The sequence below is a fragment of the Amphichorda felina genome (assembly GCF_050947745.1).
Source record: "Amphichorda felina strain 45539 chromosome Unknown scaffold_2, whole genome shotgun sequence".
Taxonomy (NCBI): domain Eukaryota; kingdom Fungi; phylum Ascomycota; class Sordariomycetes; order Hypocreales; family Bionectriaceae; genus Amphichorda; species Amphichorda felina.
This window is the reverse complement of record NW_028145048.1, coordinates 1,235,435-1,256,664: the sequence shown is the minus strand read 5'-3', so window position 1 is coordinate 1,256,664 and position 21,230 is coordinate 1,235,435. Positions and strand designations below refer to the sequence as shown.

The 21,230-nt window shown below is 53.3% G+C and overlaps 8 protein-coding genes and 1 non-coding gene across 9 annotated transcripts; 3 read left to right on the top strand and 6 right to left on the bottom strand.

Annotated features, from left to right (window-relative positions):
* Positions 1 to 261: 261 nt before the first annotated feature.
* On the bottom strand, positions 262 to 1,742 carry COX15 (cytochrome oxidase assembly protein-domain-containing protein; the record flags this gene model as incomplete). The annotated part of the gene is made up of 2 exons (XM_083191430.1): positions 262 to 1,333; positions 1,396 to 1,742. The coding sequence occupies 2 exons, from the start codon at positions 1,740 to 1,742 to the stop codon at positions 262 to 264; spliced, it is 1,419 nt and encodes a 472-aa protein (XP_083052644.1).
* A 325-nt stretch (positions 1,743 to 2,067) lies between these two features.
* ACO1O0_001951 (Utp14 protein-domain-containing protein) lies at positions 2,068 to 4,850 on the top strand (the record flags this gene model as incomplete). Its single annotated transcript, XM_083191429.1, has 3 exons — positions 2,068 to 2,511; positions 2,563 to 4,605; positions 4,668 to 4,850. 3 exons carry the CDS (start codon positions 2,068 to 2,070, stop codon positions 4,848 to 4,850), a joined length of 2,670 nt encoding a protein of 889 aa, XP_083052643.1.
* Positions 4,851 to 5,838: 988 nt separating this feature from the next.
* VCX1 (Sodium/calcium exchanger protein-domain-containing protein) lies at positions 5,839 to 7,408 on the bottom strand (the record flags this gene model as incomplete). The annotated part of the gene is made up of 5 exons (XM_083191428.1): positions 5,839 to 6,002; positions 6,063 to 6,576; positions 6,632 to 6,862; positions 6,921 to 7,132; positions 7,186 to 7,408. 5 exons carry the CDS (start codon positions 7,406 to 7,408, stop codon positions 5,839 to 5,841), a joined length of 1,344 nt encoding a protein of 447 aa, XP_083052642.1.
* Positions 7,409 to 9,639: 2,231 nt separating this feature from the next.
* On the bottom strand, positions 9,640 to 11,707 carry ACF2_1 (endo-1,3(4)-beta-glucanase; the record flags this gene model as incomplete). The annotated part of the gene is made up of 6 exons (XM_083191427.1): positions 9,640 to 9,659; positions 9,843 to 10,267; positions 10,318 to 10,406; positions 10,459 to 10,757; positions 10,810 to 10,954; positions 11,006 to 11,707. The coding sequence occupies 6 exons, from the start codon at positions 11,705 to 11,707 to the stop codon at positions 9,640 to 9,642; spliced, it is 1,680 nt and encodes a 559-aa protein (XP_083052641.1).
* A 1,929-nt stretch (positions 11,708 to 13,636) lies between these two features.
* Positions 13,637 to 14,459, bottom strand: ACO1O0_001948 (uncharacterized protein; the record flags this gene model as incomplete). The annotated part of the gene is made up of 2 exons (XM_083191426.1): positions 13,637 to 14,277; positions 14,342 to 14,459. 2 exons carry the CDS (start codon positions 14,457 to 14,459, stop codon positions 13,637 to 13,639), a joined length of 759 nt encoding a protein of 252 aa, XP_083052640.1.
* A 428-nt stretch (positions 14,460 to 14,887) lies between these two features.
* On the bottom strand, positions 14,888 to 14,968 carry ACO1O0_001947. The gene has a single exon. It is a non-coding gene; the product is annotated as a tRNA-Ser (tRNA).
* Positions 14,969 to 15,642: 674 nt separating this feature from the next.
* ACO1O0_001946 (DnaJ domain-containing protein) lies at positions 15,643 to 16,543 on the bottom strand (the record flags this gene model as incomplete). The annotated part of the gene is made up of 2 exons (XM_083191425.1): positions 15,643 to 16,349; positions 16,408 to 16,543. The coding sequence occupies 2 exons, from the start codon at positions 16,541 to 16,543 to the stop codon at positions 15,643 to 15,645; spliced, it is 843 nt and encodes a 280-aa protein (XP_083052639.1).
* Positions 16,544 to 16,835: 292 nt separating this feature from the next.
* Positions 16,836 to 17,345, top strand: ACO1O0_001945 (cytidine deaminase-like protein; the record flags this gene model as incomplete). Its single annotated transcript, XM_083191424.1, has 1 exon — positions 16,836 to 17,345. The coding sequence occupies one exon, from the start codon at positions 16,836 to 16,838 to the stop codon at positions 17,343 to 17,345; it is 510 nt and encodes a 169-aa protein (XP_083052638.1).
* A 523-nt stretch (positions 17,346 to 17,868) lies between these two features.
* ACO1O0_001944 (uncharacterized protein) lies at positions 17,869 to 20,985 on the top strand (the record flags this gene model as incomplete). Its single annotated transcript, XM_083191423.1, has 4 exons — positions 17,869 to 18,287; positions 18,337 to 18,944; positions 19,001 to 19,152; positions 19,330 to 20,985. 4 exons carry the CDS (start codon positions 17,869 to 17,871, stop codon positions 20,983 to 20,985), a joined length of 2,835 nt encoding a protein of 944 aa, XP_083052637.1.
* Between the last annotated feature and the right edge of the window lie 245 nt (positions 20,986 to 21,230).

Below are 21,230 nucleotides of genomic sequence, written 5' to 3'. Positions count from 1 at the left end.
GTGCAATGTGAGCGAGGGAGAGGATTGCCTTTAATGCTTGGATCTGGGGAAGTTCTTTATTCTTGCTTGACCCGCCACGGGGATAACAGGCTTCTTTGCCCGGCAAAGCGCCAGTGCATGTCTGAGTTGAGACGGCCACATCCCGGTATCTAAATAATATCTTACAACACAGCCCGCCAGATGATTCTTTCTCCCTCTAAAGTTACACAGATATAGCACATGGGTAGTACAGGTATTGGCTCTCCACACAACCTTTCAGCCTCACAGCTGCAGCTGCTTGAGCTTCTTCTGGATGAGTCGGACGGTCGGCTGGGGCACGTGCAGTCGGTGGGCAAGGACGAGTGCGCCCGTCAGGACAGCCAGGCTGCCGGCCTGGTGGGTCGCGGCGAGGTGGATGGGGACCATGTAGATGAGCGTGGAGATGCCAAGGGCGGCCTGGAGGGAGACGAGATGGACAAGACCCGTGGAGCCCTTGCGGGCGTTGCGGGGCAGGACCGCGGCGATGCGTCCGGAGCGGGCGTAGGCGAACAGGGCGAGGACGGCGCAGAATGTGCTGACGGCGAGGATGCGGTGGTCCATCTGGACGGTGCTGGGGTTCTCGAGCATGTTGCGCCACCAGAGGTCGGAGCCGTCCTCCTTGCGGGAGTAAAACTTGTCCCAGAGCTCAGACTTGGGGGGTGTGAGGCCCATGCCCATCTTGGGGAATTCGTTGTAGATGAGACCGGCGTCCAGGCCGGCCACCAGGCCGCCGGACATGGCAGTGATGAAGACCAGGCCGACGAGGCCAAAGGCTGAGCGGCGGAAGGTGTTCAGGGTCGGGTTTTGGATGGCCTTGATGGCACTCATGGCGGCCTTGGGGTCGACCAGCAGGCGATGCGCCCTCAGGATGGACAGGGCGGATAGGAGCATCCAGGAGTAGCAGATGAAGGCGGTGCCGAGGTGGGCCGTCAACCGGTACTGGGAGACGCGGGGGTGAGAACCAGGAGCAAACAGATCATCCTTGAGACCGGACTTAACCATCCACCAGCCGATGAATCCCTGGAAGCCAATCAAGGCCGAGATTCCGAACAGGTTGAGGGCCATCTTGGGGCTGACCTTGCGACGGGCGACGAAGTAGAGTGCGGGTAGGACAAAAGACATGCCGACGAAGCGGCCCCAGACGCGGTGGGTCCATTCCATGAAGTAGATCTTTTTGAACTCGTCGAGGGTCATGTGCGGGTTGAGGAGCTTGAATTCGGGCGAGGCACGGTACTTTTCGAATTCCGAGTCCCAGTCTTCTTGCGACATGGGGGGGAGGGATCCCGTCACAGGCCGCCATTCGGTGATACTCAGTCTAGGGACATGGTCAGAGGATGCGTATGAATGGCTTAGAGTAAGGTAAAGAAATAGGCATACCCCGACTCTGTCAGGCGTGTCAAGCCTCCGAACACGACAATGCCAAAGACGCTGGCGGCGCTGCCCAGCAGCCAGTATGCGACGCCCTTGGAGCTCGTCTTAGGGAACGCCTTCTTCGCTACTACAGTCTCGGGCCGTGTCGGGGGTCGCGAGGACATCTCCTGGGCCAGTTTTCCCAGAGGGGATGTGGATTTTGTCGTCTCGGCGGCGTAGCCTCTGGATCGTACGACATTGAGAATGGACGAGGGAGAGCTACGGGGAGCTTGTCGGAGGCATTGGTTGCAGACAAAGAACCGAGACGAGGCCTGGAAGGCCATACGCCTGATCCCGGGGACGAAGGATGCCATCGCTGCGCAGAATTGGAGCGATTGGGTGAGCCAGACGGAGCAGAGACTGGCCTGCAAAAGACCTGGTGGAAGTCGAGGCGCCGCGGAGTCCGAGGTACCTCATCCTCATTAGAGGAATAAGAGCATTAAGAGGGCCCTGATAGGTGCGTGATGGCTCCAGGGGCCCCCACCCCAAGTCCCCGCCTATCTTGCGCCTCACCGCCAAAATTTTTGGGCACGGCAGAAAACTCGAGAAGTTGAGACACACAAATCCAGTGGAGCCCACCACGCAACTTCTGGTTTTCGAGCAACGACACGACGCCATCGCCAGCGCGCCGCACACAAAATGCCCGGACGACAAGCCCACGGGCGTTCTTTGACGGCGCAGCCCAAAGCCAAGAAGAGCGGCAAGAGCTCCAAGGCCAGGTCCCAGAAGAACGCTCTCAACGCCTTCGGCATTGCCCAGGAAAAGTTCCCCACCAAGGAGAAAAGGACGCCGCGTTTCAGAGAGCTAGATGCCGACCTTGAGCGGAAGCACGGCAGGGAAGATGGCGACGACGATGACGAAGATGAGGAGGACGAACAGCCGCGCCGCAAAAGGGCCAGACGACCCGCCAATGACGACGACGCCGAGTACGGCAGCGACAGCGAGGGAAATGAATGGCGTCTAGGTGGTCTGGCGGAGGACGATGAGGACTCGGAGATTGAGAGTGACGATGCCTTTGGCGACAGCGATGAGGAAAAGTTCACTAGCTACAGTTTCCGTGGGTCCAAGTCCAAACAAAACAAGGTTCGATCCCCCACGGCCCATTTCCCAAGCCAACTGTCTAACAAGGTATAGGATGGCGACTCCGAAGACGATGAAAACGACGACGAGGGTGAGACTCTGGGCGAGGATGCCATCGATCTGGCGACGGCTCTCGACCAATGGGAAGAAGATTCGGAGGATGATGCCGAAGGAGGTTCCAATTCCGGGTCAGACGACTCCGGTTCTGATGGTTCTGACGAGTCTGAGGAGGATGATGAGGATGACGACAGCGATGACGAAGAGGGGGGGGACGAGGTAGACCCGGCACAGCTCGAGACTCTACGCGGGCTAGTCTCGGGCTTTGGCGGCGACGACAAAGACAGCAAAGACAAGGCACCGACGAAACAGAAAATCGCTCTCGGAGACCTTGGTCTCAGCGGACTAGACGACCCCTTCATGAAGAACTCTCTGAAGCTCATGAACAAGGAGCAAAAGGAGAAGCGACCGGGAGCCTCAAAGATGCTGGACGTGCCCCTCTCGAGGAGGGAGCAGGGCCGAGTGGACCGCAGCGCCGCCTACGAAAAGACCAATGAGACCCTCGATCGCTGGAAGGAGACGGTCAAGGAAAACCGCAAGGCAGAGCACCTGGTGTTTCCGCTACCACAAAACGCGGCGAACGCCGGACTCGACACCACCGAGATTCAGCCGCTGAGGGCCACCAATGCTTCCAACGAGCTGGAGTCTACTATCCTATCCATCATGGACCAGAGCGGTCTGTCTATGGAGAAGCCCAAAAAGGAGAAGGAGAAGGTGTACGACGAGGATGGTAACGAGATGACTCGCAAGGAGATTGCCAACAAGAGGCGCTTAGAACGGGAACTCCATGCCAGAGAGGCGAAGCGCGCCGCGCGAGTCAAGAAGATCAAGAGCAAGGCATACCACCGGGTACACCGCAAGGAAAAGGAGCGCGACGAGATGGCTATCCAGCAGGCTAGGGCCGAGGCCGGTGAGATCGACTCCGAGGAGGAGCGCCTCGCCCAGGATCGCCGGAGAGCGCTCGAGCGTGTCGGCCAACGCCACAAGGAGAGCAAATGGGCCAAGATGGGTGCCAGGCACAAGCGCGCCGTCTGGGACGATGACTTCCGGGCCGGGTTGACCGAGATGGCTCGCAAAGACGAGGAGTTGCGTCGCAGGAAAGAAGGCAAGCTGGAGGATTCGGACGACGAGACCTCCAGCTCGGGTAGCGACTCGGAGGATGACGAGGCTATGATCAGCCGGCACTTGGCTGAGCTTGAGGAAGAGGACGACGCACCACAGAAGGGACTCATGGGCATGAAATTTATGCAGAAGGCAGAGGCAGCGAAGAGGCAGGAGCTTGAAGAGCTAAAGAGGCAACTGCGTGGGGAGCTCAATGGGGAGGATGGCGAGGAAGGGAACAGCGATGACGAGGTTGGCCAAATTGGGCGGAGGCAATACGGTGGTGCCGCTACTTCGATGGCGCCCCTCGCTCTGGATACCTCCAAGAGGACGTCGAAGCGCCGCGATGCGGATGACGAAATCCTCATTCCCTCCAACGGCAGCCTGGCCAAGGTGTCCGGCCCATCCAACGCTTTCGGGGAAGCTTGGTCCGGCCCTGTGGAAGCGGCGCAAGCAACTGAAGGCGCTTGGTCCACCGTCGCCGCCCCGCGCAGAAAGAAGGGTTCGTCCAGCACAAAGATGGAGGTCCTAGACACTAGCACCAGCATTCCCATCGTCCCTCGATCCATCAAGTCCAAGTCTCAAAAGCCTTCATCGACAGCGCCAGCAGGGCACGCAGAGGGCGAATCCGACTCCGAGGTCGACCAGCACCTCCCACTCGCCATCCGCGACCAGCAGCTCCTGGACAAGGCGTTTGCAGGCGACGATGTCGTGGCTGAGTTCGAGCTGGAGAAGGAAGAAGTGGCAGAGGCAGACGACGACAAGACCATCGATAATACGTTGCCAGGCTGGGGATCCTGGGTTGGTGAGGGTGTCAGCAACCGCGAGAAGAAGCGGCACCAAGGTCGCTTTATTACCAAGGTTGAGGGTATCAAGAAGAAGGACCGCAAGGATGCCAAGCTAAACAAGGTCATCATCAACGAGAAGCGCATCAAGAAGGTATGACTCCTTTCACTTGTCTCCCCATCACGCCAACAAGACGCTAACCAAATCCATAACAGAACGATATGTATCTCGCCTCCCAGCTCCCTCACCCCTTCGAGTCGAGAGAGCAGTACGAGCGGTCGCTTCGCCTGCCCGTCGGCCCCGAGTGGCAGACCAAGCAGACCTTCCAGGACAGCACCAAGCCTCGCGTGCTGATGAAGCAGGGTATCATCACACCGATCTCGAAGCCTACAAGATAGACGGCGGCATGTTGCGAAATGTAGCGATTTCATCTTTTGATAACCCCGTCGATCCAATACCATCTATGTACCAACTGTGCAAGCCGTGTCAGGTCAGGTGACTGTCCTGTCCTGCACCCAGGCCTCCCCAGGACAAAGGGCTATCAACGAAATAAATCTTTCTCCCCCCAGGGACATGTGGAGGAAATGACATACGGAGTATAACGTAACGGTTAAGACTGCCATTTATTTCCCAAACTGTACACCGCATACTCTGAATCCCACCATATTTACGAAGTATAAGTGCATACCTGGCGAATTACTCAACATATTCAGCACCTTATGAATATACGCGATATTTGAAACTAATATCCCGCCATACTTTTTGCAATTCCCATGAATATATATTTTTGCTAAGGAGCAGAAATCCACATAGTCCTAGAGAACCAAATTCGAACATAAAGAGTGACCTCGATCGATAGGGGCCGGGCGTTTTTAGGTTGGCGCCCACTCTGGGATGCCAGATATGCTCAACATACCAAACTTGATTATATTGAACACTCGCGGGAATAATCCCCTTCTGAACCGATCTATTTATTCGCTTGGGCTATTTCCTTCTTCAGTGCGCTATAGCCCGTCCTGGCGACCAAGCCGCGATGTCCCTAAGAGCAATACAAGATTCAACACGCGTTTCCCCCCATGCCCATAGCACTGGAGGAATTCTCAAAACAGTAAGGTCGAGAACAGTTAACTTCGTTCTCCTAATAATACAAGGAAATTTCGTGTCCCGCTGTACACGGTAGTGACTGAAGTTGGAATGATCTAGGAAATGATGCGGTAGTTTCCGCAGTAGGTACCTGCACCAAGTAATAGTAGCCGCCTGTGCTTGAATAACCTGGTGGATGATTGTGCTCAATTCGATTCCTCGAAGCCCCGGAAACGCATTCCGAGACGAAAAGATATTGTTCTCTCAAAGAAAAATAAACACGAAGAGAAGGTTTGGAGCCGTTTATGGCAAACTCTTATCGAAAGCGTCGCTAGGAACGGCGTAAAAGGCGACGGCGATGATGATGTAGAGACCAAGAAGCATGGCGCCCTCAAGGTAATTCGACTTCCCGTCTTGGACAATGTAGGTCACGACGAGAACCGAGACTGCAAAGGCAACCGTCTCAACTAGATGAAATGTTAGTAGTTTTTCAGGCATAGAGCTCCGCGGATAGGCGATAGACTTACAAATCTCAAAGTGAAGAGACATCGGCTGCCCAATGATCCAGCCAAAGATGACGAGGAAAGGCGTCACGAGAAGCGCGATCTGGATGCTGGAGCCAATGGCAACGCCCATGGCCAGATCCATCTTGTTGCGCACAGCCACTACGACCGCCGTGACGTGCTCCGCAGCGTTTCCGACAATCGGGATCAGAATCAGACCGATGAAGGCCTTGCTGATACCACCGCTTTCCACAATGTCGTCGATGCTTCCGACAAGGTAGTCGGCGCAAATGGCAACCAGGACGGTCGTAACGACAAGAACGGCGCCTGCGGCAATGGGTCCCATGCAAGGCTCTTCCGACCCATGCTCCTCGGCAGATGACTGCACTTCGGCGTCGAACAGGTTGCTGTGGGTGCGGAGCTGGAAAACAAGGTACATGACGTAGAGTATAAGGAGGATGATTGCTGTGCCTCGCGAGAGGAAAAGGATGCTCTCCGTCTTCTCCTTGGCACCGCTCGCGTCCAAAACGGCATAAAGCTACAGGAAAATATTAGCCAAATGGCAACTGAGATTCAGTACCCATAATGCTTACCGCAGCAGGGATAACCAGCGAGGCCGAAGATAAAGTCATCAGCGAGCAGGTTGACTGCGCGACGGCAGAGGAGAAGGTCTGCTCTGCACCGTTGCCACTCTCCCCACGGTGACGAAGTCCACCAAAGAAGAAGCACATTCCCATGACGAGCAAGAGGTTGGACAAGATGGAGCCGAGCATGGACGACTGGACCACCTCAATCTGACCATCCTTGAGAGCTACGATGCTGACCTGGGACCAAATTAGTTTCGATCTTGATGCTCCCGGCGAAAGGACGCTCGAGACGTACAATCAGCTCAACGGCGTTTCCAAACGTCGCGTTCAGGAGTCCGCCCATGGTCTCGCCCAGCTTGATAGATATTTCTTCGGTCGCGAACGAAAGGACGGCAGCGAGAGGAATGATTGCGAAAAAGTTGATGGTGAAGACGGCGGTAGCGCCCCAGCCCATGGCGCCGGCAATGATGCCAATGGGCACCATAGGTAGCAAAAAGTTGACATAGTCTAGTGGGCAGAGTCAGCACTGGGGCGCAATAGGGAGCTGGCGAAGACCGTACTGCTCAGGATGGTGACCTTGGTGATATGCCAGCTGTAGACAATGCTTCGTACGGCAAACCTGTCGTGATTCAGGCCGGGGGTGTGATTCGAGTCGAGGAAGAAGGCGTAGGCCGGGTGGCTGCCATTCTGCTGGGCTAGGTTGTGGTCTGATCCGGACGGCCCAGCGCCGCCATTGACCAGAGGCGTGCGCTCGTCGACATGGTTGGACGGCTTGTTACTCATTGTCCGTCGTAGCTCTCGAGAGAATGGAAGATTGGCTACATTGCGGTGGCACACGTGGTCAGCATCCGGCGTGAGGATATTAATAACGAGCAAAGCAGGCCGGGCAAGACATGCGGAAAGGTGGTGGGGGCACTCGGGATCTGGTGGGAGGTGGGCGCAGGCTGGGATGGGTTGATGGCCAGGCTGAGAGACTGCTCCCAGCTGACGGCAGGGCAACCAATGGAGAGAGGAGCGCTCACAATTGTCACTAGTCGTCTTGAAGTGCAAGCATCGGCCGCGACAAGATGGCTCCCGAAATAATAACAACTGAGCCAAAGGGCATGAATGATGGCCGAACAGCAGCGATGATGGAACAGGAGGGAGGTTAACGGCGGCAATTTCTGGAAAGGGTACGGGTATGGGCGAGTACAAACTAGGCCTCAACAAGGGAAGGGCGGGATAATAGAGCGGATACTATGACGCCAAGGGCCGGGTGGTGAGGCAGTGCACACACAAACAACGCTGCGACTCCTGCGAGGGGTGCTTGGCCAGCTTGGGTCCTCCCTGATGGGCCTGTGGCGCACTGGCGTTCCTTGTTCCCATCGGATGTTCAGGGGTGTATGTGGATATGCACCTGGACTTCCGGTGCACTAGCGCACCGAATGTGGGAGGATCCAGAGAGGACGGGAGGATGAAATGGAATGGAATGCCGTCCAAGCTAGGAAGTATTACTCACAAAATCCCCAGACCATGTTAGAATATCAGGACGAAGAATAGTACTAATCGTATCGCCAGAACGCGGCCGAGGTACAAGCACAAGCGCTTGGTGTGATCTCTGCATCCGAATCGGGTCAGTTACAGCTGCTCACAAGAGACATGCTTGCATTGGCTTGGTTGCTGGGCTCCGGTGTCGACGGTTTGGATGTGGGGGTAGTTCCGCAGGGCGCAGGACCACGACCCAACGATCAGCAACTACTAGTAGTACGTACACGATCGTAGCAGTACTAATACTGGAAGGATTGTCTCCTGGTTGCGTCGCTGACATGTTGATTCATTGACTTCTTGCCTGTTGGTGGCCATCGTCCATCGGTGACATTAGAAACTTGGCATCGCCAAGCAATCAACGTGGCTTGAGGGTCGAGTGGCCTTGGGGTGAGACAACTTGGAGACATTGGGAGGCCTCAAAGTGGCAGTGCGCGCGGGAGGTGCGGAGGAACCTACCTGGCGCCGGGCGTTGATTGACGACCCTGATGATGATGCTGTTGACAAACCGATGGGGCGAGTGCAGGCCGAGGATATAGGTATACGCGAGTAAGATTGTGCGAACAGCTGAGCTGGCAATGCTGGCACAACACACCGAAATCTTCGAGGCTTAAGTTGTCCTGCAGCACATTTGGGGGTATTAACTGATGAGGGATGTTGCCAAATTGCAGTTTATCAGCTCAGCTTCTACGAGTAATAGCTGGCAGCACGAGAGCTCCAGTAGCAGCACGTGGCGAGGCCAGCGACCTCAGGGCCAAGGTCTATTACTACGGGTATGTACCTATCCGTAGGTAGGCTTGCATATAGCCGACGTCATGGACCCATGCCAACCACTTACTACCGGTATGGAAGGCACTCTCCAAGGCACTCACGGAAAAGCGGTCTGTCGACTTGGAACTTTACCCCAACGTATCGCCGACCACCCTTTTCGTTTTAGATACAACGCAGCATGCATCCCATCCATGCAAGCTCCCATGATGCCAGCCTATTGCACCCCTCTGCGCAACCTACTGCAGCATTTTCTAGGCTGTTGACCGTCACCGTCCACCGAGTCCCCAAAGCCCAACAGGCTTGTGTTGCGCGGACTGCGGATCGCCGCGGAAAACCTTATTAGCCAACCCTCTACAGAGTTTCAAGCCATTGTTCCAGCTCTTCTATACAAGGTACTACACAGTGTGCGCTTTACAGAGGGCTTCGTGTCCCGGTGGCTTGGTAACGCAAATAATCATGGAGCATCCGCTTACAGCCAACTTGCGATACTACCCCTATCCAGATCCTTTGCAGACAACAAATTCTGTAGTAAAGAGCTCCCATTCTTTCCAGAAAGATGAACTATTCCGCCTATACGGATACCATGATTATTCCATTAACCCCGAACACCCACCCCAAGCCGATCAAGGACTAAAACTAACTTTGATGCCAACATATCCGTAGCAAGGGAATCCCCGAATAAACGAATCAGCAACATGGTTGACCCAGGACCTACAATTCTACTCACTTGGGGGGCACACTTGGAAGGGTAATTTTAGATCACCCTACAAGTGGACCTCGGGTCAGAATTCCATATAATAGGTATACCGAGGCATCATCCCAGAAGCAACCCAGATATTTGATGCGGTCAAATTCCCCCCAAAGCTAAACAGTTCGGTGTTAGAAACTTGCATAATTCGACATGAGAGCGCGTGACACTTACCAGCCGCGTACGCCATGGACCATGTCAGCGATGCTCCCCCATCAAGCCATTGCGAGTCAAAATCCCTGGACGAGAAGAACTCCCAGGCCTTGCATGGCTCAACTGTCGCATAGCTGGCATAGATGATTCCCTTCCACCCGTTCTGGATGTGGTCGATACGGCCGTTACCAAAGAACGCCTCCCACTCCTCCCTTACAAATGCTGGCACTCGCACGAATGGGGTTGGTGCGAGGATGGGGATCATGTGGATGCCCTGGATTGCTTCTATATCTGGCGAGAAGAAGGTTGTATGGTCGACCTTGTTCTCGAAAAGAATCCCTGCCACCTTGTTACCGATGAATTGTGCCGGTTGCACCTTGTTCTCGTTCTGGTAGAGATAGTAGAGCTGGAAACTCCGTGCCATGATGGAGAGCTGCAAGTTTCCTCTGCGAAGCGGTCAGAATCATCTACCGCGAACAAAATGACATATCCTTACCTCGCCTCCAGATCCCTATCTCGGACAACCTTGCCCCACATCTTGAGAGCATAAGCATGCATCATGTCTTCAGAGCTCGACTCCTGGTTCTATGCAAACAGTAAGCGGCATTCAGGGGGCTAGACGTGCAGAGTAGATTACCTTCCCATCCATAGCTGCATAGAGCCCATGAGCCCAGCTATGTCCGTGGTACCAGTCGAAGTTTCGCCACATTGGGAAATACTTATCCCTTGGACTCGGGTTGGCGACGTCCCGAACCAGAGTATTAACGTATTCTTTGTTCTGATCAAGCCACTCGGGGTCAAGATGCCCGATTATCGCCGCTGCTAGGATGTGGTAACCGTAGTGGAAGTGGTGATCATTGTACAGAGTGTTGCCAAAGTCCGCTCCCGTGTTTCCCGTCGCATACGTCGCTGAGGATACGACGCCTCCCCAGGCGCCTGTTCAAGGTGAGAAATGGTCCGTACGGCATACACTCGGTGGAAGACTCACTTTCGTAGTAGAGGGGGAACTTTTGCTTGTTGGCGCCAAAAATTCCAAAGGCTGCTTTGAGCTGCCCAAGGCCGGTGTGCGCCAACGCCTTATCCTCGAGCATGTCGTTGATGACATACAAGATCAAGGCAAACTTTGTAAGAGCCTAAATTGTTAAGTATGTGGAAATTTGCCTCTGATAATATGAACGACTCACCTTTCCGCCGAAATACATCGAATCTAAATCACACTGGGCAATCATATTCTGGGACACCTCCTTGGCTGCCGCAGCCCGAATGAGGCCCTTGGAGTGATCTGAAAGTTTCTTGGTACTACCTTTATCGGGATGCCAAGGAGAGAAGTCCATATCTATGGGCATATTCGTCTCAATCATGGTCCAGTGGTCTCCCTTCACCAGGTTTGCCATGCCCTTAGTCGGTGATTGCAGCTGTACTTGCTGGATCCGTCTCGTAGTGTCGTAGTCAAACGATTGGACGTGGTGAGGGAGGGCATACATATAGAGGTTTCCTGAACTGTGCCCTTGTTTCTGGAAATCAAAGCGGTACAGCCCCTCTTTCCCATCGGCGGATCCAGATAGGTCCAGAGTAACTGGATATATGCCCGCTCCGTCATCAAGGATGGCTTCGGAACCAGGGGTCATAGGATCTTTGGCAATCTGCAAGACACCAGTGAAGGGCCCCTGGGCTACCGCAGTGCCATTGTTGATGACGCGGATGTCCAGCTCGTATCCTTGGGTTCTCCAGGCATAGAGACGCCAGGTCGATCCATCCTCTAGTGTAAAAGTAAACTTGGAAAGGTTTTGTTTTATATCCCTGGCGGCCTTGGTGACGGACCTGAAAAAGACACCAGATTGGATGAGAGGTGTGGTCCCGTTGTACTCTGCTGTGATATACGGCATGCCTTGAACAAGAGGAAAAGAAATCGCCGGCGGTGACTGATTGTCCCTATTGAGGTGAACCCTAGCGGAGAAAGCAGTCATGCCGTCAATCGAGACAGTGGTGTGATTCCCGAGCTCCGTCGCCGAAAAAATCATGGATTCAATGCCGACCGGGTTAATATAGTAGGATGATGCACCAGAGTATTTCTCCTGTCCAAACACTCGCTGCCTGGCTTCAATGTGGGAGCAAGCCATCCCCCAGCTATGAGTAGGCCCCTTGCCCCCTACCCACCGCACAGAATAGGGGAATGTGTAGGTCGGCGCACACTGATCATCTAGGAAGAAATTGGCGTAGAACTTGTTAGTTTGCAGCGGAGGCCCAGATACAATGCCTTTCCGAGGAACTGGATGGTCTTGTTGGACCTTCATCATCGAAGGCGGATGCCTCGTACCGATAGCAACAGAAAATATGTCGTAGGGACCCATAGTTACGATCGGATATGACGAATTCAAACTCTGGCTTGCGGATAGCCCGTAGGTTGTAGGTGTGTCAGTCGCCGGTATGTCCGTTGCCCAAGTTTGAGGTCTTGAGACGCACAACGGTGTGCTGGAGCTAGAAAAGGAGACTTGAGTGTGTTGGTGCTGCGTGCTTCTGGTCTTAGCGGGCACTGTTGGGCCACTAGATTCTTTGCTGACGGTGACCTCTCCACTTGAAAAGGTGGAAAGTTGACAGGCTCTTGAGGCGAGCGGCGAGAATTTCAGTGCTGGCGAGGTCTGGTTCTCGGCGATGAGTCGATGTTCGGCGTGGAGAAAAGCTTCTTGAGAGTTCCCTTCCGGGCTGGAGGTAAATACGGGGCTTCCCGTGCTGAAATAAGACCCAAAGACAACTAGTAAAGTCAAGGTCAGCAACAAAAGACGCCATATTCCTCGTTGACAAGCCATAGTGTCGCTGTGATGAAGCATTAGACGATCAAGTCTGGCCTGCCCCGGTTACGAGCCCTTGAGGAAGCGAGTGGAAAGATAGCCCAAGAGCTAGTGTCCTGCTTGACGTATGGGGGAGTCCATTTTTACATGGCGATGTATGTTTGGTGGGCATGATTCAATGTCCTTAGTGCGCGTGTGGACACCGGTCATGATGGAGGAGTGCGATGTTTCAGAGAGGGCCTATACCTTCTATGACTGGGTGACAGCGCGCTGTCGTCGGTGACGAAACTCGATAGAAAGCAGATGAGGTACGGGTTGAAGCTGCTATGGAAAATCCAGGTAGACAGACAGGATCGGTAGAAGCCGAACGTTGTCCAAGGATAACTGTTGAGGAGTGTGGGGGGTCGCGGGTTCCAATTCTGCTGATGATCTGGGGTATGTCGAACCACGGTAAAGACTGAGTACAAGCAGAATCAAGTGTTCAATACCACCTAGCCTTCTTGATTTGCGCTATTTGAGGTCCGATGTGGTAGAACAGAGCTCTTGTTACGCTTTTGGGGTGGGTGGTGGTGGGCAGGTGTCGTTCTGAGCGGGGTCTAATTGGGTGGATCGTAGGATGAAGCAAGAACCTGCGTTACGTAGCTCAGTGCTACTCATAGGCACTCTGGACACTTAGGCCAGAGAGGACAGGATTGGAGCCGAAGGTAAATCCAAATCTGCGCGGCTAACACGTGGACATAAAGGTTGAATGTGAATTGGGGAGGGGTGAAGTGGTGAAGTGAGCCCACCAGGAAAGGCGGCCACGCGTCGCTCCTAGGGTTGACGTAGGGCGACGACAGCGGAGTCTATGTCCAACATCCAAACCATCCACCAGTTCCAGCACATGACGCCTCGTGCTTGACAATCAAATTGATCCTTTCAGAACGGAACAACCCAGGAGATTCCCGAGTATCATAGTTGTGAATCACTGTATCTTATCCCCGCCACGCAACGGCCTACCTGTCACTCCTAATATCTCCAATTCCTTTACATGTCCGAGGAACGCAACTTTCTCACCCTCTTCGGTGGTTCCATGGGCTTCTCCGCGTTTCGCGATGCCGCTGCTCTCTCGACCGCTGCTTTAATACGTCTCCTCTTCCGTTCAGTCTCTTCCTCCGATCGCTCTGCCTCCTTCCGACACCTCCGGACATCCTTATCCCGCAGGACCCAAGGCGGGTCAAGGACGTCGCGGCGGAACCTGGCCCTCTTTTCCCAAAGAGTGACCTCCTGTGCTGTGCTCTTCAGACAGACCATCTTCTCGATCTTGATTTGCACCTCGTTTCGGAACGTCGTGAGCTTCCCCTTGACGTCGACTACCGCGCCGACATCAATCTCTTCGTAGGGTAGACTCTGTTGCTTATGCACGGGCTGTTTGTCGCTGACATCCTTCGCCGGTTGGTCGTGCGATTGGCCGGTGGCCTTGACCCTCGCCGCTAGGTCCTTGCTAGCTCCGGCTGCATTTTGGGGTTCGGGCGGAGGCGTATAGGTTGTTATGGTCTTGATGCAGACACCGCTGCTATCATCGATGGTAAAGACGCGTCGTCCCGCGAAATCGTCGATTGCAACGACTATCCCAACGATACGCGTCCATCTAATGGGTAGGTTCTTGTAGAAAAAGAAATCCTGACCTGGTCACAGGTTAGCACAGTTCGTTTCCCTTAACCGTCTTTGCAGGGATCATGCCTTCAAAACCTGAATGCTGTTGCAGGTGTTGAATATCAGCTGCACGGAGCAAGCACCAGACGTTGTAGGTTGGCGAAAGGTGGAAGCAACATCGCGGATAGGTGGTGGGACGCGATGCGCCACTCATGGCATTGTTGTAACGGCGATGAATCGCCTAGATTGACGTCTACGGCGCCTAGACGACATGCTCTTGCGAAGAGACTCAGGGGCTGGCTCGATGGGCGAGGAGCTGCATCTTCACGTTTGCAACGGATTCACGACCGTGAACGTGAGGTTCTCAAGGTGTGAGAGGGCGCGATCCACAGCAATGTCGGTTGGTGACCATGCCGCCCCGCCATCCTTGACCTCCAGTTGGGTCAACCTACATACGGATACCTTAGGTACGAATACGTAACCTCGGCCTAACGAGGGCTACCAGCCACCCCTATGAACTTAGACTTCAGTGTTCGTATGCATGCATAATGCATTATCAAAAATTGATACTCGTACGAGTATCCGTAGAGAGGGGGGCAAAAAGAAAGAAAAAAGAGCGTGAAAAAATCAAAAAGAATATCTCGACGTTGGCCTGATTCGAACAGACGCTCCCGAAGGAATAAGATTTCTAGTCTTACGCGATAACCACTCCGCCACAACGCCTGGAGATGTTAATTTGGGTGGCACATTTAGTACGTGAGGTCTTCTCAAAACAACCATGACGCCGAGTTGTGCATAGCGGGCCTAAAACTATTACCTAGTATGATTATTCTCCGTACGAAAGCGTCTATCGGAATCAAGCTAAAGTCAATATATTCTGGAGGTAAACGCAAGCAAGCAGATTCATGCTGGGCACCATCCCACTCTGTCAATAACATCGTACTACAAAATCGCACAGTTGTCAAGAACAGCAACTAGCAATAGTTTCTAGCATATCAATTTTTCTAAATTGAATAAAGTATTACTCGTCCTTGCGTACTAATCAAGGTCCTGTTTTTGTTTTCATTCACTTAGCGCAGAGAGAGGAAGATCTGCGTAGTAGGCTTACTGGTTCAGGAGCAAGCAGCTACCCTATGTTCCACGTAACACCTGTTATGCCTGACACTCTTTTCCCGAGTTCTAGGATTAAATTTCAGCTTTGATAGATAGGACGCACAATGGAGGCGGATATTCGACAACGATTCCGGTTTGGAATTGTGTGTTGGTCATTTTGTGGTCTGGCATTAAAATGATGTGTTATGGTTATGTCGTAGGCAATAGGTCAACGCCGATAGTATAACGTGAAAATCCGAAGATGTCATGATTGGGATACATTGACAGAGTGCCCCCAGGGCTCCTCAGTCCTCTGCCAATTTCCGTTTCCTGCCCTTCTTGCCCTTGCTCGGCGCAGCATATTTCTCTGCAAGTTTGTCTAGAAAGTTGTCAGAGGCCTTTTCCCTGTCCTGCTGTCTCTTCTGGATCAATGCTGCCAGGCCATCCTCGGAATCCTCTTTATCTTTCCTTCCCTTGTCGCCAAAGAGCTTCCCATGAATGCCCATCTCTTTGGCATAGCTCTCAGCCTCCTTGGCCTCCGCCTCCTTCAGCGCGCGGGCTTTCCTCGCTTTGGCCAGCCGCTGTCTCTTCGTCTGGGTGGAGTACTGTCGAAAATTGGGCACCTCTCCGTTGGCAACCGCCTCATCAATAATCTTACGGAACCTCTCCTCGTCCTCAACCATGTCGCTGAGGATCACATGCTCGTACACGTCGTCCATGTTGCCCTCGTAGAGCTCAAAATATTGGAGAAGATCATCCTTCTCCTCATCGGATCCCTTGTACTGCTGGGCAAATGTCTCGATTGCGTCGGCATTTATCGCATCCTTGAACTGCTCGCGATAGTAATCGCTCCAGTTGAAGCCGTCCGAATCGACGATAGACTCGGACGTGGAGCCTGTCTCATCGTAGCGCTTGCGTCGAGCGGGGTCGGAGAGCACGGCGTATGCGAAGGCGACCTCTTGGAAAGTCTCGTGGGCCTTCTTTTTCTTTTTGGGATCATCTGGTGCCTTGTCTTGAAGAGAAGAAGGTCAGTGGGGGGACATGGGCGGGAGGTCATCTGATGGACTCACCAGGGTGATGCTTGAGGGCAGCCTTGCGATATGCTCGCTTGATCTCGTCAGCTGTGGCGGAGCGCTCGAGATCTAGAACATCGTAAGGGTCGATGGTAGGCGGCTCTGCATCCACGACCTCTTCGAAATCAGACATGGTTACGTTTTGATGGTCGCTGGTGATGATGATGTTGGATGAACAGCATGTGATGCATGGGTGGAGGAACCGCGTCGAGAGACGCGTCGTGCTGGACCAGGGATTAAAGGGCGAGCGGGACTGTGTGGGGCAACTTGCGTTGGCGCCTTTGGCGGGTCAAATTGGACCTGATGGAGGGGTTCAACCCGCGATATCTGAGATTCTCAGTCCTCCAAACCTCTTTTCCTTCATACGACAATTGTGGTTGCTTCCCCCGTGTGCTTTTCCACGGGCATCTGATATAGACGCCAAGATGAGTGTGGGCTCGGAGGACATTCAGACACAGACCATGCGCCATGCGCTGAGCCTTGCTCGCAAGTCGCCTCCGAAACCGACCAACTTCAGGGTCGGGGCTGTTCTGGTCCAGCTCGCCGACAATTCTATATCGGCGGAGGGCTACACTCTGGAGCTCCCCGGGAACACACACGCTGAAGAGTGCTGCCTGCTCAAGCTGGCAGAACAGCATGAGACCTCTGAGGAGGAGCTCGCCCAGATCATGGATGTGCCGCATGCGCTGTACACTACCATGGAGCCCTGCTTCAAGCGTCTAAGCGGCAAACTGCCCTGCGTCGAGCGCGTCCTCCGCCAAAAATCTTGGATCAAGACTGTCTACGTGGGCGTACAGGAGCCAGAGACTTTCGTTGGCCAGAATCCAGGGCGTAGGTTGCTCGAGGACGCCGGTATCGAGGTCGTTCACGTCAAGGGCCTGGAGGATGAGATACTCAGCGTTGCAACTGCAGGTCATACAGGTCAGACATCTTGATGACCTCACAGGCTGCTTCACACAAGGTGGCGGATGACGGCCAACTGGTGATCAAGTCGCCGTTGCATCCACAATGCGGGGTGACCATCGCTCCTCCAACCTTAATTAACAAATCCTCTGCGCGAGCAGCCTCTCTGGGAACTTGGCACTATATTCATTCCTCTGCCTCAAACACCTGACCATCATCCATCATTTTATCTTATACTGCATTCTTCGGAAGCTTCAAAGAACCTTCCCCGTTTGCGTGACCCCCGGAGCCCTTAAGTCAGGAGCGACCATGTACTCTTCCTGGCAACTCCTGATCACTTGGGACACTCTTTGTGTGTCTGGGGCCTTACACACCTCTCCACAGTTTAAAAGAGCTGACACTCTTCAACTGGTGAAACTTTTGCTGATCTTATGAAGCACTCACCCGCAAGTCTAAGTCCTTTGTAATTTGGGGAGGTGAAAGTTTCATGAAGCGCCACCCCGATATCCGGAACTCTCGCTATATTCACCCATATCTATCAAGGACGCTGCCAGGATGTTTGAAGAAACCATCGTCACTTTCGAAGCTGGGGACGGATTCAGTCTTGTCGGCATCGACCTTGTTATCGATGAAGAGGACTTTGCTGGGCTTCACATCGCCGTCGATAACCTCGCTAAAGACTTTTCCAGTGTCACTAAACAAGATGGCAACGTCAAGGTCAGTTCCTTAAAAAAGACAGCCTCAAAGAACTGCATCTTCGTCGGAAGCTTGGCGAAGTCCTCTACCATTCGCCGTCTTAAGGAGGAGGGGAAGCTTGTCACGACTGAAATCGATGGCAAATGGGAATCCTGGATGACGGCATGTGTTAAAAATCCCTTTGGGGACTATGAAAACGCACTTGTCATCGCTGGAAGTGACAAACGAGGCGCTATTTTTGGCACCTACTCACTATCCCAGCAGATTGGAGTCTCGCCGTAAGTCCCATGGACTGTTACGATCCTGTACAGTGCTAACATGTCCTAGGTGGCATTGGTGGGCAGATGTCCCTCCCAAGGTCCACACAGAGATTTATGCTCTCCCTGTGACAACGGTGAACGGGGAGCCAAGTGTGAAATATCGTGGGATTTTTATCAATGATGAAGCTCCCGGCATGGACAGCTGGTTTCACGAGAAATACGGCCCGAAATTCGACGTCAGAATCTATACCCGTGTCCTCGAGCTTCTCCTGCGCCTCAAAGCGAATTTCATGTGGCCAGCCATGTGGAGAGGATATCCCTACCCCGGGCGCTCGTTCTTTGTCGATGATCCGGACAACCAAAAGACAGCGGATGAGTACGGCATTGTTGTTGGAACATCACATCATGAACCAATGCAGAGGGCGATGAATGAGTGGTCTACGAATGAGCCAGAAGGAACATGGAATTGGGTGACCAACAAACAAAAGATCAGAGACTACTTCGAATTTGGAGCCAAAAGAGCTGTGCCGTATGAGTCGTACCTCACCATGGGCATGAGGGGCGAAGGTGACGGCCCTATTAGTGGTGATGATCCCATTGCCACATTGACCGATATTATCCAGAATCAGCGTGATATAATCAAAGACAAATACGGCCATGAAGACGGGGAGATGCGTAAGTGATTTTACCTTCCATCAATGACTATAACTAACGGGTTTCGGTTTGACCAGAGCTCATGGCCCTGTATAAAGAAGTCCAAGTACATTACGAGAACGGGCTGAAGATCCCGGACGACGTGACGCTTCTGTTCGCAGACGACAACTTTGGGACCCTCCGACGACTACCTACAAAGGAAGAGAGGGCCAGGAAGGGAGGTGCTGGCGTATGTTCTTGGGCTTCTATCGATATTCGTTGGTTACGCGCTAATCAGTCTAAGTTCTACTATCACTTCCAATATACCGGTGCCCCAAGAAGCTACAGATGGATGAACAGCAATACCTTGGTAATTTGAAAAACACTATTTATAGGTTGACGAGCTCCATTCTGACACATTGTTTAGGGCAAGGCCTGGCATCAACTCCAGCTGGGACACCGTCTCGGCGCTCGTCAGATCTGGATCTTTAACGTGGGAGACCTTAAGCCCCAAGAACTCCCCATGAGCTTCGCATTTGACCTGGCGTGGGATGTTAAATCGATTGCCGCCGACGGGTTTGTTGACTATTTCCATAAGTTGGCCACGCGCGAGTTTGGAGACACATACGCCCCGAGAATCGCCAAATTGTGGTATGGCTTTGAGCGCCTCGTTGCTTTGCGCAAGCATGAACATATTGAGCCGGAGACATTCTCTATTCTCAAGTACCATGAGGCCGAAAAAATTGTCTCACGGTGGGAAAAACTCACCGAGGAAGCTGAGAGTATATACTCCGAAATCTCAAAGCTGCAGAAGCCTTCCTTCTTCCAGCTTGTGCTTCATCCCATCAAAGCATCCTACATTTACAACCTTCTTCGGGTGACCCAAAGCAAGAACCGCCTATACGCACGGCAGCGACGTAACACAGCCAATGCTCTACTACAGGAGTGCATCCGATTGTTCGATGCCGATCTGGCCTTGACGCAGGAGTATCACAGTCTCCTCGATGGAAAATGGAACCACATGCTTCGACAGCCACATTACGGCTACACCAAACAAGGGCTAGGGCCCTCGAGGGATATGATTGAAGGCCTCTGCTGGGTCAGCAAAAATACCGACTCCAACCCTAGCGTCGGCCACATGGGGATCGCAGTAGAGGGTAACGAAGGAGTCAATCCTGGCATCATCAATGAAGACTCGGATAGAACGCATCCTTCGCGCAAGTGGCTTGAGCCTGGAGTAACCCTCCAGCCTATGAGCCCTTATGGGCCTCAGGAGCGCTATTTTGAGATATTTCATCGAGGAACAGTAGGGTTCACGTGGGAGGCGAAGCCTCAATACGACTGGATTAAACTGTCTCAATACAAGGGTACGCTGAACCCCGATGACGGAGATGTCAAGGTCCGGGTCACTATCGAGTGGAAGAACGTGCCGAAAAGCTTTGACGAAAAGACCCACATTGAGGTCCTTGGCAGTGTCGATGGCTATGAGAAGGTGCACTTGGTGGTTCAGAACCGACGGGCGTCGGATGGATTCAGTGGTTTCGTTGAAACTGATGGCTACATTTCAATACACCCTGGCACTTGGGCCAACTCTCCCTACATTCGTCTACCTGCCCTGGGTCGCCAGGATGCTGGGTCAGTCACGCTTCCTAACGACTTGGACGTGGGCAACCCTGATGGACTGCCGTTCCTGCGCTACGACATATACACGTTCGGGGACCGCAAGGATGTCAACCTGGAGCTGCATTTCAACATGACACTCGAGACCGACCCTGACAAGCGCATAGAATATGATATCCGGTGGGACAATGGGGAGACATGGAAGTATCGCTTAACGGAAGATCCCAGCGACGGGGGCGACCCTGCCGGATGGTCCACTGCTGTTCAAGATTGTGTCTGGAAGAGGAGACACAGCCTCTGTCAGGTCGACTCTGGTAGCCATACCGTCGAGGTCCGGTTCAGGAGCCTCAATATTGCCTTGGAGAAGCTTGTCCTCGACCTGGGTGGGATAGAGATGAAATATCTAGGGCCCCCTGAAAGTGACCATGTCAACTATGCGCGGGCTGGGCAGACCGGTACATAGCTTCTGAATGAGGGCCTGAGGATGCTTAGCTTTGGATTGACCTACAAATTTAGCGAGTATGCTCGTCTAAGCTCCCGAGGATTTGGAGCAAAGTTAATACTACATGTACTTGGGTGAACAGTGGATCTCTCCTGTTCAGAAAAGGGGTTGTCACTTGTAACACTGTGGCCCAACTTGTCTACAAATAATGCCTGAAAAAGAACAGGGACAAGAAAAAGAAAAGAAATTGTTATAAATTACCGTCC